We start from the raw sequence: 19123 nt of genomic DNA on the forward strand, positions 1-19123 counted from the left end.
ATGGGATGGAAGGAGTTAATGAAGCCCCACGTCATCCTTCCCCAGCAGTCAAGCCTCTGCACTTCCAAGCAACGGTCCGTGAATGGGAGCCAGGAGCTGGAATCCTGTCTCTCCCACATAGGGTATTGCTAATGCCAACGGTAGTGGCCCAAGCTGAGATCAACATAGAGCAGTGATCAAACCTGGGATTTACCCAGTCTGTATTAATATGCACCCCTCTGACTGCAATTACTTGCAGGGCGAGCCAGATACTGACCAATCTCAGTGGCATCACACAAATGCACCAGCAAATGCAACTGCCGTATTGGAACATGGAGATCCTTCAGCAAGTACAAAAATCCTGCCGTAGGAAAATAAACAAAGCTCAGATAAGACAACAGTAGTGCCAGAAACCAAAAACCAACAAGATATTAGATTTACCCCATTCTCCCAATGCCATTTTTAACCAGCAACAATTTTAAAAAATTCTCTCAGGGGATGTGGGCATCACTGGAAAGGCCAGCATTTATTGCCCATCCCAAATTGCCCTTGAGAAGGTCCTTAATTTGGATCAGTAGATGAATAAAAACACAATTTCAACATGACACCATCTTAAAGAGCTGTGGCATGCTTGCTATTTATTTACAAATTCCTCATTTTAGTACAGCAAGGCAATTCTGACTTCAAAGGTCACATTGAATTAACACACATTTAGAACATCACTAAACCTCTCCCTCCCCACCTAGAATGTTCTACAGGAGGTCTGCACTGAGACAAAACCCCATGAGCCGTGAAAACACAGGCCAAGGACGGCTTAGCTGCACAGCGCAGAGTCACTGCAGGTGGAAGAGCAGGCCCCGAGTGCTGGTTTTATCGAAAATGAACAGCCTGCCTTGGAGCAATGTGTCCTTTAGCTAGAGGTACACAAATGAAACATCAATGCCAAGTTGTATGGAAAACATGCCAGTGGTGACTGACCAGATAACCCACAATTCACAAAGTCATGTGTGCATTACATCTGGATCACAAGTGTTTCCCAGAATCTATGTTTCAACATTGACACACAAAAAAAAAACACCCATACCCCCACTGATGCTGCCCCTACCCCATTCCCACTCACCATGCCTTCCCTCCAAGCCCTGACTCCTTCATCTCTATTGCCAACCACGCTGATGCACTCAGAACTTACCAGAAGTTGGGAAATCGGAACAGGAGTAGGCCATTCAGCCCCTTGAGCCTGTTCCACTGTTCAAGAGCAGCTGTTGCACGGGAACATCACCTGTAAGTTTCCCTTTATGTCATAAATCATCCTGACTCGGAACTATACCACTGTCCCTTCACTGTTACTGGGTCAAAATCCTGGAACTTCCTTCCTACCACCTCTGTGGGAGCAACTTCACCACATGGCCTGCAGAGGTTCAAGAAGGCCGCCATCTTCTCAAGAGTAATTAGGGATTGCCAACAAATACTGTCCCAGCCAGTGACACCCACATCCCATGAATAAATAATAAACAATTAGTTCATGACTGATCTGTATCTCAACTCAATTTACCCACCTTAGCTTCATATCCCTCAAGACCCCAAAAGAAATCTCAGTCTTGAAAGTTTCAACGGACAACATTTCCCCTCTCTTCAACACCCTTCCCCCCCCCCTCCCCTCCCCCATCAGCATCCACAGCTTTTTGGAGAAGAGAGATCAGGATTTCCACTATCCTGTGTGTGAAACTGCTTCCTAATTTAACTTGTAACTTGTCGAGCTCTACGTTCAAGATAATGCCTTTTGTTGTGGATTCATCCACTTAGTTTCTCTGTATCTACCTTATTGAATCCCTTAATCATTTTGAATCATTTAGATCACCCTCAACTTTATAAACTCAAGGGAATACAAACCAAAACTTTATACAATCGGGCCTTGTATTTTAACCCTTTAAAGCCCAAGTATCGTTCTGGTGAATCGATGCTGTACCCGCTCCCTTCCCCAAGACCAATAGATCTTTCCTTGCTCAGCTGAATTTGGGAGTCCTCTGTTGAGGAAAGTGGAGCTGAGGGATCACAAGGCTGGTTTTGGCCTGATGTGGCATCACCAATCACTGCCCATGGCTGTTTTTTTTGGAGACAGGAGTAGGTATGTAGAATTGTGCCAGTCTGGCTGTTGGCTAACATTCAGCAGATGCAGGGGTGTATTCTGCAAAGCTTGTGGTCCAAGAATCTAAACTGAGTAACTCATTTCACTAGGAAGATTTGTTCAAACTATCTTTATGTGGTTGGAAACTTCTTGCTTGTAGGCACCTTTCTTCAGGAGTCAGTCCAAGTGGAGGCAGAGGTATGTTTAGATGTTTCGTTGAGGTTGAGGACATGATGTTGGATATGCAGGAAGGGAATTTGGCTTCTGCTGGAATTCAGGTATCAGACAGTCCCAGGAGTAATGTGTGACTTGGGGATATCTGAACAGTTGCTGCTGGGAATTTGCCTATTAGTTACTGAAAGGACAGGGTCTTCCTCTGGAGAAGCTGGCCCACCCTGTACATGCTCTTTTTATGCCAGGCTCAGAATGTACTGCTTGTAAAAGGATCAGGGAGCTCATTGTTGCATCAGAAGACTCACTTCCAAAAATCTGTTGATACCGGGACAAATGAAGCTTACAAAACCAAGATAGATACATTTTTATGAGGCAAGGGTATCAAGGGATATGGAGCTTAGGTGGGTAAATGGAGCCGAGGTACAGATTAGCCATGATCTAACTGAATGATGGAACCAGCTCGAGGGATTGAATGTCCTATTCCTGCTCCCATGTTTCTAGACCTGCTGACTTATCTCCTGATTGACACCATTAGCTCAACAATAGGACAATTCCTTACCCCTTTGCTCTCTTGCTGTGGAATATGAAGGGTAGGTTCAATAGAAGAGATGGAAGTGGGCTGGGAAGCTTCAACCTCCATACTTTTCCGTGGGTCCCATAGCAACACAGTCACAGCTCCCACAAGCCAACCTCCCAATCATGTATTGCTCCCAAACTGTAACAAGTGACTGTGAGTGCACTGTGAATTTAAAGATTATTGAACTTTGTTAAAAACTCCTAAAATTGTATAAATTACCTTATAAGAATCATTCTGGACAAGTATCAGAAGTTGGAAAGTTTCTCCCTTCTGGATTGGCACTTCATGCTTTCTCTCCTCGGAGCACCATCTCTGATTCTCAAAGGTGTTGCAAACAACATAGCCTGGACATTCAAACCGTGGGTTGAAGTGAAAGGCAATATCACAATGCTGTGCCATCAAGCCACACTGAAGGTTCACGTGAAATCTGAGGAAAGAGAACAGGAGGGAAATAGGGGTCATGTGAAGCCTCACCTACCAAAATAAAAACAACCTGGGGAGGTACAATTGTCCCCTTCAAAGTACAGAGATACTGGGGGTCCCATTCAGTTCCTAACATGGTTAATAACAGCCGTGCTAAAAGATGCATATTCAACCAGGCTCAAGCAATCAAAATCAAGGGAACCGGCTCAAAAGTGTTAATGTGTCCAATAATGATCTAACCAACACTCCAGTGCAGTGAAGAGGTGGTGCTGAAATGTTGCAGGTACTTTCCTTTAGATGATATTTTAGTCCAAGACCATATCCTACCTGTTGAGTTGGATATTTTAGAAATACACACAAGATGGTAGGGTTGATGCAAGTGGCCAAGGTATTCTATTGCAGAAAGCTAATTGGTAAAGGATAGAACTAGAACCAATCTTTACACACTTACAGATGTATTTACAGAGTTACACACTACAAGCATAAACCTCCTAACCCAACAAGCACAGTTTCAGTCTTTGTTTAATTATAGGGGCTCAAGTGAATCCCCAGTTAATGCCTATCACCAGCATGCAATTAAACCTAACTACCAAACAATTAACACAAGGAGCCTTTTGACTTACTTTGTAATCATGTGCAATTATTGGCCGAGGGTGGTTATGGTGTGAAATGTTATTGATTTATATTCCGAGACCAATAAACAACATCAGGTGTTGTATTTTCATTTATGGTTCGCCAGTGGCAAGGGAGAAAAAAATAATTCCAATCTAATTTTATCCTAACTCGCCAGGCATGGACCACCAGATTTATACCCAGTCTAATATTACAGTTGACTTCAATGAAGAGTGAAATCTAAAGGGGTATAAAACCAGCACTGCACCCAATCCTATCAGTTAACTAACAGAAGAGGTTGGTTGAAATTGCCCCCTTTTAAATAATGACAAGATACTGGAATGATATTGGGAACTCAGAGCTGGCATGATGTTTGTGTTCACAGTTTCCTCTACACTGGAGGCATTAACATAGAAAAAAAAAATAGGAGCAGGAGTAGGCCATTCGTCTGATCATCCAAACTCAGTACCCTCGTCCCGCTTTCTCCCCGTATCCCTTGATCCCTTTAGCCCAAGAACCATATCTAACTCTTTCTTGAATATATTTAATGATTTGGCCTCAACTACTTTCCGTGGTAGAGAATTCCACAGGTTCACCACTCTCTGGGTGAAGAAATCCCTCCGCATCCCTTATCCTTAGACTGTGACCCCTGGTCCTGGACTCTCCCGCCATCGGGAACATCCTTCCTGCATCTAGTTTGTCCAGTCCTGTTAGAATTTTGTAGGTTTCTATGAGATCCCCTCTCATTCTTCTAAACTCTAGTGAGTACAAGCCTAATTGACCCAATCTCTCTTCATACGTTAGTCCTGCCATCCCAGGAATCAGTCTGGTGAACCTTTGCTGCACTTCCTCCATAGCAGGAACATCCTTCCTCAGATAAGGACACAATACTCCAGATGTGGTCTCACCAAGGCTTTGTATAATTGCAGCAAGACATCCTTGCTCCTGTACTCGAATCCTCTCGCTATGAAGGCCAACATACCATTTGCCTTCTTAATTGCCTGCTGCACCTGCATGCTTACTTTCAACGACTGGTGCACAAGGACACCCAGGTCTCACTGCACCTCCCACTTTCCCAATCTATCGTCGTTCAGATAATAATCTGCCTTTCTGTTTTTGCCACCAAAGTCGATAACCTCACATTTATCCACATTATACTGCATCTGCCATGTATTTGCCCACTCACTCAACCTGTCCAAATTACACTGGAGCTTCTCTGCATCCTCCTCACAGCTCACACTCCCACCCAGCTTTGTGTCATCTGCAAACTTGGATATATTACATTTAATTCCCTCATCTATATCATTAATATACATCTTGTGAATAGCAGTGCTAGCACTGAGCCCTGTGGTACCCCACTAGTCACTGCCTGTCACTCGGAAAAAGACCCATTTAGTCCTACTCTTTGTTTCCTGTCTGCCAACCAGTTCTCTATCCATGTCAGTACCTTACCCCCAATCCCATGTGCTTTAATTTTGCACACTAATCTCTTATATGGGACCTTATCGAAAGCCTTCTGAAAGTACAAATACACCACATCCACTGGTTCTCCCTTATCTATTCTACTAGTTAACTCCTCAAAAAATTCTAGTAGATTTGTCAAGCATGATTTCCCTTTCGTAAACCCATGTTAACTGTGTCTGATCCTGTCACTGTTTTCCAAGTGCTCTGTGATTACAACTTTTATAATGGACTCCAGCATTTCCCCCACTACTAATGACAGGCTAACCAATATATAATTCCCTGTTTTCTCTCTACCTCCTTTTTTTAAATAGTGGGGTTACATTAGCTATCCTCCAATCCATTGGAACTGTTCCAGAGTCTACAGAATTTTGAGAAATGACCAGCAATGCATCTACTATTTCTAGGGCCACTTCCTGAAGTACTCTGGGATGTAGATTATCAGGCCCTGGGGATTTATCGGCCTTCAATCCCATCAATTTCCCTAACACCATTTCCCTACTAATACTGATTTCATACAGTTCCTCCTTCTCACTAGATCCTATGTTCCCCAACATTTCTGGGATGTAATTTGTGTCCTCCTTTGTGAAGACAGAACCAAAGTATGTATTTAATTGGTCTGCCATTTCTTTGTTCCCCATTATAAATTCCCTCGTTTCTGACTGTAAGGGACCCACATTTGCCTTCACTAATCTTTTTCTCTTCACATACCTAGAGAAGCTTTTACAGTCAGTTTTTATGTTCTCTGCAAGCTTCCTCTCATACTCTATTTTCCCCTTCTTAATCAATCCCTTTGTCCTCCTTTGCTGAATTCTAAACTGCTCCCAATCCTCAGGTTTGCCGCTTGTTCTGGCCATTTTATATTTCTCCTCTTTGGATCTAACACTATCCCTAATTTCTTTTGTAAGCCACGGTTGAGCCACCCTTCCTGTTTTATTTTTGCGCCAGACAGGAATGAACAATTGTTGTAATTCATCCATGCGCTCTTTAAATGCTAACCATTGCCTATCCCCACTTTCAACCCTTTAAGTAACGTTCCCCCAAACTATCATAGCCAACTCGCGCCTCATACCTTCATAGTTTCCTTTATTTAGATTCAGGACCCTAGTCTCGGAATCAACTCTCTCACTCTCCATCTGAATGGGGAATTCTATCATGTTATGGTCACTCTTCCCCAAGGGAACCCACACAACAAGATTGTTAACTAATCCTTTCTCATTACACAATACCCAGTCTAGGATGGCCTATTCTCTAGTTGGTTCCTCAACGCATTGCTCCAAAAAACCATCACGTACGCACTCCAGGAATTCCTCCTCTTCAGTATTATTGCTAATTTGGTTTGCCCAATCTATATGTAGATTAAGATTTATTCAAAGATTTTCAAAGCTGGATAATTAATACAACCGCACTCATGATTTTAAAACAAATTCTCTGTGGAATACCTGTTGCTGTGGGGAAGCACTCGTCCTTTAATCATGATCATCTTACCATTCTGTAAACCCCCGGGAATGGGCCCAGTGTAAGGAATTGGCTGAAACACAAAACAGGGTCATTAGAAGGCAGCACAGGGACAAGGAGACTTGCAGTTGGCAGCATATAGCTAGAATGTAGGCACCTCTTAAGCATGAATGTTATGAGGTAGGATTAATAAGAGATCTAATTGTGAAGGATCCTTTAGGGGGAAGGGATCATAACATGGTAAAATTTCAAATTGAATTTGAAGGAGAGCAACTCGGGTCTCAAACCAATGTCTTCAACTTAAACAAGGGCAATTACGAAGAAAGAGTTGTCTAAAGCGGGCTGGGAAGATAGACTACAGGGGATGTCAGTAGATGAGCAATGGTAGACGTTTAAGCAGATATTTCATAACACTCAGCAAATATTTATTCCGGTCAGAAGGAAGGATTCGAAGAGAATGGTGAACCATCCGTGGATAACAAAGGAAGTTAAGGAGAGTATCAAGTCTAAAGCAAAGGCATACAATGCGGCAAAAACGAGTGGTAGGCCAGGGGATTGGGAAGCTTTTAGAAACCAGCAGCGGATGACTAAAAAACTAATAAAGAGGGAGAAAATTGATTACGAGTTTAAATTGGCAAGAAATATAAAAACAAACAGTAAGAGCTTCTATGGTATATTAAAAGGAAGAGAGTAGCTAAAGTAAGTGTGGGACCCTTAGAGGATGAGAATGGGGAATTAACAACAGGGAACAGGGAAATGGCAGATAATTTAAACCAATATTTTGCATTGGTCCTCACGGTGGAGGACACTATAAACATCCCAACAATAATAGATGAACAAGGTGTAAATGGGAGGGAGGAATTTGTAACAATCTTTAATACAAGGGAAAAGGTGCTGGACAAACTGATGGGACTAAAGGCAGACAAGTTGCCAGGACCTGATGGCCTGCACCCAAGAGTTTTAAAAGAAGTGGCTGCAGAGATAGTGGAGGCATCGGTCACAATTTACTAAAACTCACTGGATTCCTGTAGGGTACCAGCGGATTGGAAAACCACTAATGTGATGCCCCTATTTAAGAAAGGAGGGAGACAGAAAGCAGGAAACTACAGACCAGTTAGCTTAACATCTTTCATTGGGAAAATGCTTGAGTCAATTATTAAGGAAGAAATAGCAGGACATTTAGAAAAGCAGAATGTAATCAAACAGAGTCAACATGGTTTTATGAAAGGGAAATCATCTTTGACAAAGTTGTTAGATTTCTTTGAGGATATAACAAGCAGAGTGGATAAAGGAGAACCAGTAGATGTTGTGTATTTGGATTTTCAGAAGGCGTTTGATAAGGTGCCACATAAAAGGTTATAGCACAAAATAGGAGCTCAGGGTATTGGGGGTAATGTGTTGGCATGGACTGAGGATTGGCTAACACACAGAAGCCAGAGAGTTGGGATCAATGGGTCTTTTTCAGGTTGGAAAGCCGTAACTAGTGGAGTGCCACAAGGATCGGTCCTAGGGCCTCAGCTATTTACTATCTATATTAATGACTTAGAGGAAGGGACAAAGTGTAGTGTATCCAAATTTGCTGATGATACAAAAGTAAGTGGGAAGGCATGTTGTGATGAGGACACAAAGAATCTGCAAAGGGATATAGATAGGTTAAGTGAGTGGGCAAAAATTTGGCAGACAGTGATCAATGTGGGAAAGTGTGAGGTAATCCACTTTGGCAGGAAAAATAAAAAGGCAGATTACTATTTAGATGGAGAAAGACTACAAAATACTGCAGTACAAAGGGATCTGGGTGTTCTTGTACATGAAACACAAAAGGTTAGCATGCAGGTGCAGCAAGTAATTAGGAAGGCAAATGGAATTTTGGCCTTCATTGATTGGGGGTTCGAGTTTAAAAATAGGGAAGTCTTGTTTCAACTGTACAGGGTGTTGGTGAGGCCACACCTGGAGTACTGTGTACAGTTTTGGTCCCCGTATTTAAAGAAGGATATACTGGCGTTGGAGGCAGTTCAGAAAAGGATCACGAGGCCGATTCCTGGGATGAAGGGGTTGTCTTATCAAGAACAGCTAAACAGGTTAGGTCTTTATTCATTGGCGTTTAGAAGAATGAGAGGTGATCTTATCGAAACATATAAGATTTTAAGGGGGCTTGACAGAGTAGATGCTGAGAAGATGTTTCCACTAGTGGGGGATTCTCGAACTAGGGGACATAGTTACAGAATAAGGGGGCACACATTTAAAACTGAGATGCGAAGGAATTTCTTCTCTTAGAGGGTGGTGAATCTCTGGAATTCTCTGCCTCAGAGAGATGTGGAGGCTAGGTCACTAAATGTATTGAAGGAGGAGGTAGATAGATTTTTGAAATCTCGAGGAGTCGAGGGTTAGGCAGAGCAGGTCCAAAAGAGGAGTTGAGGCCTGGGACAGATCAGCCATGATCGTATTGAATGGCGGGGCAGGCTTGAGGGGCTGAATGGCCTACTCCTGCTCCTATTTCTTATGTTCTTATGAAGCACATGTGGAGAATCCAGTCCAGTTGGACCAAAGCAGGTTCTGTCTGAACAGAGCATTTGAGAAAGAGAGACTCACTCTCCACTTCCCCAATTGGCTCAATTAGGAAACTAATTGAGGATCTTAGAGGACTTGATAGAGTAGAGACTGCAGTTGTTTTCTCTAGCTGGAGAGTCTAAAACTAGGGGTCAGTCTCAGAATAAAGGGGTTGGCCATTTCGGATGAGACGAGGAGAAATTCCTTCAGAGGGTTGTGAATTTGGAATTCTTTACCTCAGAGTTGTAAATGTTCAGTTGTTGGAGTATTGTTAAGGCAGAGATTGACTTAGGTACACAGCTGCAATCAAGGGATCTGGGGATAGGGCATGACAGTGGAGTTGAGGAAGACCAGCCACGATCTTATTGAACGATGATGCAGTCGCAAGAGGCCATAGGGCCGACTCCTGCTCTTGTGTTATGAGGAAGGTGCCCTGATACAATGTGCAGCCTGTGCTGATTGAGCTGACGTCAGGCAGGGCTGCAGCAGTGGTGATGAGGCAGGCTGCTCTTAGTGCTTGGAGCTGGGATGCATGGGGGTGGGGAAGAAGAACAGGGAAAAATAGCATCCCTGCTTCTCATCACTTTGCAGGGCCTCTGTCGGCAAGTCTGCACAAATGTAGACATCAGGATTGGGCTTGGCTGTAAAGCTCCCCAGAGCTGAATAGCCAGTCAACATTCACTGGGTTCCAGCCAAAAGACTGACCACATGACTGAGGTGTTGGGTGTAGGAGTGGGGAGGTGTTGGCGGTTGGAGTTGTACTCAAGAGGCAACAGCAAGGACAGGTCTCATCTGTAAACTGTCAGCACCAGCAAAAGAGAGAGAGGAAGTTGAAACTCTCATTGCCTTTCAATAAAGAAGCTAATTGAAATTTTTGTTGATATATTTTTGAGTAGATATGAGTATCAATTCCTTATGTTAGTGTTCATAAAAAAAACTAAGATCTGTTGATTTAGATTCCTTCCATGCTATTCAGAGTGTTGGTGGTTAGTATGCAGTCAGAAATACCTTGCTGTGTTCGAGCACAGCAATTCTTCGCCTCTCATTCATCACGCTTCTACAGGATTGATGCCAGCTCCCATTAGTCGACATGCTAATTGAGTGGGCATTTCCTACCGAGGACTCTACGGGCTGTTCCCAGGGACGTACACTGAGCCAAACATCAATTGCTGCTGGAGGACCATCAATTTGGTGAAAGACGCTCTTTGCTCTACCTGAAACTCACTGGTCTTCCAATGCAAAGAGTTGTCCACGACCAAGTGTTGCAGACTGGCACATTCCAAGGTTCAGGACTACGTGCTGAGGGATGCACTAAAGCTTAGGGCAGCTGCTACAAAGGATCAATGGGGAAAGACCACAGTCTAAGGCCCTTCCACCATAGTACGCTGAGCGACTGGAACCTGTATAAAACCCCTTGGGCCATTTGCACCAGAGAATGTTTGACATGAAATGTAAATGTAAAATGTAAATATAACCTGTAATTGTAAGTGCAGTGAGGCACCCGAGAGTGCCATGTACTGCACTGACAGAAACTGAACTGTATTGCTATTATGCAATGTCAAATGTGAACTGTTAGGTAATGTGCTTGAGCAAATTTTATGAATAAAGTATATTTTCTGAAATAAAATCTTAGCTAGTACACACAAGCCTCCCGAAAACCACAGCAGGCATTATTACAGAGAACCAAAATCCTCGCAGGCTTGTAGGACAAGGTAAGTGAAAGAGGGCTTGAAGCTGCTACAGTGATTGTTTTTTTTTTTATTCGTTCATGGGATGTGGGCATCGCTGGCAAGGCCAGCATTTATTGCCCATCCCGAATTACCCTTAAGGTGGCGATGGGGAGCCGCCATCTTGAACTGCTGCAGTCTGTGACTGTGCAGGAAGTGGACATTCTTGAGCATTATTCCAAAGAAGAAAGAAAGGCTAATCAAATCATTGAATCATAAAATGATCAGCACAGAAGGAGGACATTCAGCCCATCATGCCTGTGGTAGAGTCATAGAGTGATTTATCGCACAGAAGATAGCCATTCAGGCAAGAGTCCACGCTGGCTCTCCCACAGAGCTATCCAGTCAGTCCCATTTCCCCATTCAATCCCCATAGCCCTGCAAGTTTATTTCCTTTTAGCGAGCATCCAATTTTCTTTTGAAATCATTGATTGTCTCCACTTCCACCACCCCCTGTAGGCAGTGAGTTCCAGGTCATTACCACCCGCAGCATAAAAAAGTTCTTCCTCACATTTCTCCCCCCCCCCACCCCCCACCCACCGCATCTTTTGCCCAAAACTTTCAATCTGTGTCCTCTAGTCCTTGCACCATTAGTTAGTAGGAACAGTTTTTCCTTGTCTAACTTATCTAAGCCTGTCTTAATCTCTACACCTCTATCAAATCTCCCCTCAATCTCCTTTGCTGTAAGGAGAACAACCCCAGCTTTTCCAACCTAACCTTGTAGCTAAAATCCCTCATCCCTGGAACCATTCTGGTAAATCTCCTCGGAATCCTCTCAAGGACTCGCACATCCTTCCCGAAGTGCAAAAAAAATGTAAAGCAATCCAATTTATCCCACTCCCCTCCTCTTTTCCCATAGCCCTGTTAATTTCCCCCTTGTTAATGTTTTGGGGACTGGAGAAATTAGATGATTGGTCAGGATATAACTTGGCTCTGGTGAAGAACAACATCTGAAATGTTACAATCGATAGGTTAACCCATCTCCCCTTCAGACACTGACTGATATGTTGTGTATCTACACCATTTTCGATTTTCTGACATTTTCAGCCACCATATCATTTTCTCTTTTTTTCTACATTTCTAGATCATATAAGAGAGGATGAAACTAGAATATAACACATTCATTGTGTTTTAATGATGAACACAGAATCATCAGTGTTGCAGTAAATGAACTCCTGAGCCATACAGAGCAGGGAATTGTGGGCAGATGTTTCCAGCCTTTGTGGGGGGGGGGGGGGGGGGGAGGTGGGAGGTGGTGAGGCAGGGTGCAATCAAAAGAACTTGCATTTCTATAGCATCTTTCACAACCTCAGGACGTCCCAAAATGCCTTACTGCCAATGCCGTTTTTCTAAAGTGCAGTCACTGTTGTAATGTAGGAAACGTGGCAGCCAATTTGTGCACAGCAAGCTCCCACACACAGCAATGTGATAATGATCAGATTTGATGTTGGTTGGGGGATAAATACTGGAGAGAACTCACCAGCCCTTCTTCAAAACAGTGCCCTGGGATCTTTTACCTCCACCTGGAAGGGCAGATGGGGCTGGGTTTAACAACTCATTCAAAAGATACTACCTCCTACAGTGCAGCACTCCCTCTAGTACTGCACTGGAGCGTCAGCCTAGATTTGGTGCTCAAGACTCTGGAGTGTGATTTGAACCTACGACCTTAAGTCAGTAGCGAGAGTGCAACACACTGAACCATGGCTCAGGTCCAATCACAGAGACTGAGTTGGGGAGATAGCCTGAAATTTCCCCCCTATCAGAGCAGATAGGAAGGCATAATCCATGGCAAAACAAAACAGGCAAGGAGCGACGAAATCCTCCTCAGTACCATTGGTTTCACTTACGCCCTAGAGGGTGAGTCAACCTCAAGGCAGAAATGATTCTTTGTCAAACACAAGAACATGGATTTAGCATCTGGGGACAAACATGTGACACTGGGCTTGGGCGTCTAGAGCATAAAGTTAACTGATGTATCATAAGCTGCCTTACATAGCTTCATACATCACACTGCACTCTAGAGAAATGTGAGTTCGTCAGCCTGGATAATGGTGGTTGTGAGGTGATTTTTGTAAAGATAGAACAAACTTGCATTTATATAGCATCACCTCAGAACATTCCAAAGCTGTAGAAAGAGAGTAAACAATATGGAAAAGATAAATTTGGAATATTACTTTTCATTAAATTGTTAGAATAGGACAAAAAGTTCAAACTGGCAAAAGGTAAATTTAGGACTGAAATCAGGAACTTCTTTGCATAGTCAGCATCATAGCGAAGGCAAAAACCCTGTAAACATTTAGCAGTCACACACCGTCCTGACTTGGAAATATATTACTGTACATTTGTCGTTGCTGTGTCAAAATCCGAGAACTCTTACTTAACAGCACTGTGGGAGCACCTTCACCACACGGACTGCAGCAGTTCAAGAAGGCAGCTCACCACCACTACCAGTTCAAGGGCAATTAGGCATGGGCAATAAATGCTGGCCTTTTCAGCGATACCCACATCCCATAAATGAATAAAAAGATATCTTTCTCGAGTAACAAATTTAGATGGACTGAATGGCCTGCCTCATGTTTATTATCAGAGACTGGCAACATGTAGGTCAAATGTCCAAAGTTGGGAAATTTGTAACTCGTGAATGTGAACCAAAGCACATCAATCCAGGAATTGTTATTTATCTTTTACAGAATCCCACTTCGGCCATCCTGTCTCCCCACAGATTTAAAAAAAATGTCCTTTTTTAATTTACGAGACAAACCGAGAAGCTTCCAAGCAAAGAAAGAAGATTTCAGAAGGATGCTGCATTATGACCAAACTACAGAGACAGCAGCATGAGTAAAGCATCGATTTGTCTGCTTAGGAATGCAAACTCCCCCCCGCCCAACAACTTGCCTAACACCAAATATATATTTAAACACAAACTGGAGATAATACCACAACAACTGTCATGAACAGCATCCCCATCGCCATTTCAAAATTACAGCCCTCCATCTAACTGACATCTTTATACAATTAAAATTCCTCCTTGGCATAAAGTCAAAAACTGGCCCTGAACTTAACCCTCCCATTCCCTTGGCCCATGGGCTAACTAAAGTCTATTCTTTGTCTCCAAAGTGCCTGAAACTGAAAGATAGAGAGGGGAAAAAAATTCCAAAGTACAGGAACTAAGAACAAAATTAAATGTAGCTGTCTGCTTTAATCGAGTAAAGTCAACGCCTATTTCAAAGCCTGGTTTAATCCTGAACAGAGACACTGCGGATAAATGGTGTTTAATGAGCCAAAGTACTTACTGGGTTATAGACGGGTTGTGGAGCTGGAAAGAAATCCATAATCAAGTCTGATCCGGAGCAGATCCGCTTCTAAACTGCAGATACTGACACAGCTCCTGAAACAGCAAGCGCTGTCGTAATTTCCTTTTGGCATTGAGGGGGAGGTGTAGAGAGGAGAGGAACTTTTTAAGTTTGTACCTTTTAAAATTATTATTTTTAAAAATAATAGGGCAACAGCTACTTATGGAAGGGAGTTTAATATAAAAAGATCCGACCTTTATTTGTAGAAAGTAGCTTTTTTTTTTACAGCGTTCGTTTTTTTTCTGGTGGAAAAAAACTGCCCAGAGCTCGTTTGAAACATTGAAAAAAGGAAACACAAGCTCGTGTCAGTTCAAAAACAGCTGAACTGAAACTGGTAATCGTCTCTCTTTCCCTGAACAACAAATAAAACATTTCCTGGCAGGATTGCATCTGGAAAGCGGATTGTCTACTGTGGTTATTGAAGTTAAAAATAATTTTTCGGGTTACAGAATTAATAATTAATCGAGGGGGAGGGTAATAAAAGCCCAAAGCAAAAGAAAACCCTAAGAATGGAAAGGAAAAAGAACTTTCAGCATGTGTTTTACTTTTTGTTTTTCTGTACATTTGCTTTTAAATTCAGATATTTCTGTTTTGGAGGGAAGAATCAAATTTGCTTTTCAGTTTTTAGCAGCGAAAAAAAAGGAGTCAGAAAGGAAAAGTTTTTAAAAATGTAAAATGTGACGTTTTTTAAGACCGTGCTCAACAATTCACCATTTGCAGGAGAGACTGAAGATTATAAATTGTCCCCTTTCTAGTCACAGATACTGATCGGGGAATTTATACATTAATAATTATCAGCATGTTAATAAAGTCTTTACGCTGTTAAATACCAGCTGTAACTTCCTACGGTAAGTTTAATGGACAATTAATGTGAAAATCCAGTCGGTTCCGAGATAACGGGGAAACTGGGTTCGAGATTGTGTTTGTGTAGTAAATTGTTAATCCAGCAACAAGTAGTGAAGATTTGCATCTCAATGTGTATGTCTTAATCCCAACAATTTATATTTATATAGCTCCTTCATTGTAATTAAAACGTCTCAAAGTGCTTCAGAGAAGCGTTATAAAACAACATTTGATACCCAGCCACATAAGGGGATATTTGATCAGATGATCAAAAGTTTCTTTAAAGAGGTCGCTTTTAAGGAGTGCCTTAAAGGAGGAGAGAGAGGTAGAGAGCCGAGAGAATTCCAGAGTTTAGGGCCTAGGCAACTGAAGGCATAGCACCAATGGTGGAGCAATTAAAATCGGGGATGCTCAAGAGATCAGAATTAGATGAGCACAGATATCTCGGTGTGGGGCTGGAGAAGATCACAGAATCACAGAAATGTTACAGTGCAGAAGGAGGCCGTTCAGCCCATCGTGTCCACACCAGCTCTCTGAAAGAGCAATTCCCTCAGTTCCATTCCTCCGCCTTCTTCCCGTAACCTTGCACATTCTTCCTTTTCATATAACTGTCTAGTTCCCTTTTGAATGCTTCAATTGAACCTGCCTCCACCGCGTTCTCAGGAAGCGCATTCCAGACCTTAACCACTCGCTGCGTGAAAAAGTTTTTCCTCATGTCACTTTTGTTTCTCTTACCAAATACTTTAAGTCTGTGCCCTCTTGTTTTTGATCCTTTCTTGAGTGTGAACCGTTTCTCTCTATCTACTCTATCCAGACCCCTCATGATTTTGAATACCTCTATCAAATCAACTCTCCGCCTTCTCTTCTCCAAGGAAAACAGACCTAACTTCTCCAATCTATCTTCATAAGTGACATTCCTCATCCTGGAACCATTTTTGTGAATCTTTCCTAAACTCTCTCCAATGCCCTCATATCTTTCCTAAGGTGTGGTGCCCAGAATTGGACGCAATACTCCAAACAAGGACAAACTAGTGTCTTATACAAGTTTCACATAACATCCTTGCTCTTGTACTCTATGCCCCTATTAATAAAGCCGAGGATACTGTATGCTTTATTAACCACTCTCTCAACCTGTCCTGCCACCTTTAATGACTTATGCACATATACACCCAGGTCCCACTGCTCCTGCACCCCACTTTAGAATTGTTCCCTTTATTCTATATTGTCTCTCCGTGTTCTTCTACATTGAACTTTATCTGCCACCTGTCTGCCCACTCCACCAGCTTGTCTATACCCTTTTGAAGTTCTACACTATCGTCCTCACAATTCACAATGCTTCCAAGTTTTGTATCATCTGCAAACTTTGTAATTGTACCCTGTACACCAAGGTCTAGGTCATTAATATATATCAGGAAATCAGGAGGGGTGAGGCCATGGAGGGATTTGAAAACGAGGATGAGAATTTTAAAATTAAGACGTTGCTTCACCAGGAGCCAAGGTAGGTCAGTGAGCATAGGGATGATCGGGGAACAGGACATGGTGCAAGTTAAGACATGAGCAGCAGAGTTTTGGATGACATCAATTTTTCAGAGGTGTCATGCTTGAAAGGAACCGTGATGAAATAATGAATTGAAGCAATTATGAAAATTAAAAGTCAACTGTTAAACTGAACCACAATAACATGGTCACTTGTACCACAGACAAAATGGAGAAGCAGTCACGTGACCCCCCTGTACTGAAAATACTCACCTCCATCTGTTGAGGATGAAACTTATTAACCTCATCTGAAATAGCTCTGGGAGAACCCACTGAAATTGAAAGGAGCACCATTGCATATTGATGACTCCAATCGACATGAATGGATTAACAAAAGGTTCTGGAGACAGACTAACTCACAGCCCAAACCAAAATCAATAGGTGTAAAGTAGCACCATTATAACAGAATGGTTCCCCATTCAGACAACAATAGATCGTCATGGTTTCCCTATCCTGGTCCATTGTGTGGTTACACCAGGGGAAAGGGCCATGTGTCACCTACAGAAAAACAAATGTGATGGTTTTTGACCTTAAAAGGTAGTCCTCTGGAGAGAGAGAGAGGGGCGATCAAGCCAAGACCACAGAATGCCAGTTTTTCAGCCAGAGACTATGAGGGAGAGATCCAGCTAAACAGAAGAATCTTGCTGCACAAGAACTGAACAACCACTATAGCAGAGAAATTAGAGAACTTTGAGACTCTCCATTTGCAAAGACTTTAAACTGAGTTTTTACCACAAGAACTCTACAAAACCGCAGCAAGTTCAAGACTGCAGACATCCAGGCCTGCACCTTTAAAAAGACTTTCCTCCCAAAAAGGCCCAACAGTACTTTGTGAACCACAAACTCTTATATTACCTTGGGCTTAAATTGCATCCTACCCTTTTCTCTCTAATTTATATTCCTGTGTATGCATGTATGTGTGTAAATGTGTGAATGGGTGAAGATTGCAACCATTTTGGGAAATGTTTAAAAATAGTTATCTTCCTTTTTTTAACCTATGAGACAATCTGTCATTTGTCTTTTTATTCGACCCTAAAAACACTCAGAGACTAACACACCATTTTAACAAAACACGATTGCAGTCAGTTGGGAGGTGAAAAGTGGAAGCCACCCACACCACTTACCACCTGTGCATAACAGAGGGTGGAATGTGGGAGGCCAGCCAGGAATGCATTGGAATAGTCAGGTCTAGAGGTAACATACAAGCATAAGAATTAGGAGCAGGAGTAAGCCAGTCAGCCCCTCAAGCCTGCTCCGCCATTCAATAAGATCATGGACGATCTGATTGTAACCTCAACTCCACATTCCCGCCTACCCCCAATAACCTTTCATCTCCGTTCTTATCAAGAATCTATCTACCTCTGCCTTAAAAATATTCAAAGAATCTGCTTCCACTGCCTTTTGAGGAAGAGAGTTCCAAAGACTCAGGACCCTCTGAGAGAAAAAAATTTTCCTCATCTCTGTCTTAAATGGGCAACCCCTTATTTTTAAACAGACCCCTAGTTCTAGATTCTCCGACAAGAGGAAACATCCTTTCCACATCCACCCTGTCAAGACCCCTCAGGATCTTATATGTTTCAATCAAGTCACCTCTTACTCTTCTAAACTCTAGCAGATAGAAGCCTAGCCTGTCCAACCTTTCCTCATAAGACAACCCACCCATTCCAGGTATTAGTCTAGTAAACCTTCTCTGAACTGCTTCCAATGCATTTACATCCTTCCTTAAAAAGGAGACCAATACTGTACACAATACTCCAGATGTGGTCTCACCAATGCTCTGTATAGCTGAAGCATAACTTCCCTACTTTTGTATTCAGTTCCCCATGATAACATTCTATTAACTTTCCTAACTACTTGCTCGACCTGCATACTAACCTTTTGAAATTCATGCACTAGGACACCCAGATCCTTCTGCATCTCAGCTCTGCAATCTCTCACCATTTAGATAATATACTTTTTTATTCTTCTTGTCAAATGGACAATTTCCCACATTATACTCCATTTGCCAGATCTTTGCCCACTCACTTAACCTATCTATATCCCTTTGTAGCTTATGTCTTATGTCCTCTTCACAAGTTACTTTCCTACCTATCTTTGTGTCATCAGCAAATTTAGCAACCATACCTTCGGTCCCTTCATCCAAGTTATTTATATAAATTGTAAAAAGTTGAGGCCCCAGCACTGATCCCTGCGACACACCACTTGTTATATCTTGCCAACCAGAAAATGACCCATTTATGCCTACTCTCTGTTTCCTGTTAGCTATACAATCTTCAATCCATGTCAATATGTTACACCCTACACCATG

At 42.5% G+C, this 19123-nt stretch overlaps 1 protein-coding gene across 4 annotated transcripts in view; it reads right to left on the reverse strand.

The window, feature by feature from the left end:
- The window catches only part of LOC137346767 (galectin-4-like), a 32569-nt gene extending 17745 nt beyond the window's left edge, over positions 1 to 14824 (reverse strand). For 3 of the 4 annotated variants that reach the window (XM_068010564.1, XM_068010565.1, XM_068010563.1), the window contains exons 1-3: positions 14377 to 14824; positions 6794 to 6882; positions 3075 to 3282 (exon numbers count right to left, since the gene is read on the reverse strand). In XM_068010564.1, coding sequence (XP_067866665.1) covers positions 3075 to 3282; positions 6794 to 6882; positions 14377 to 14415 — 336 coding nt within the window. In that variant the 5' untranslated portion in view covers positions 14416 to 14824. The remainder of the gene's footprint in view (positions 1 to 3074; positions 3283 to 6793; positions 6883 to 14376) is intronic. The other variant, XM_068010566.1, reaches the window with a different exon arrangement.
- Between the last annotated feature and the right edge of the window lie 4299 nt (positions 14825 to 19123).

Source organism: Heterodontus francisci, chromosome 30, assembly GCF_036365525.1.
Source record: "Heterodontus francisci isolate sHetFra1 chromosome 30, sHetFra1.hap1, whole genome shotgun sequence".
NCBI classification, from domain to species: Eukaryota; Metazoa; Chordata; class Chondrichthyes; order Heterodontiformes; family Heterodontidae; genus Heterodontus; species Heterodontus francisci.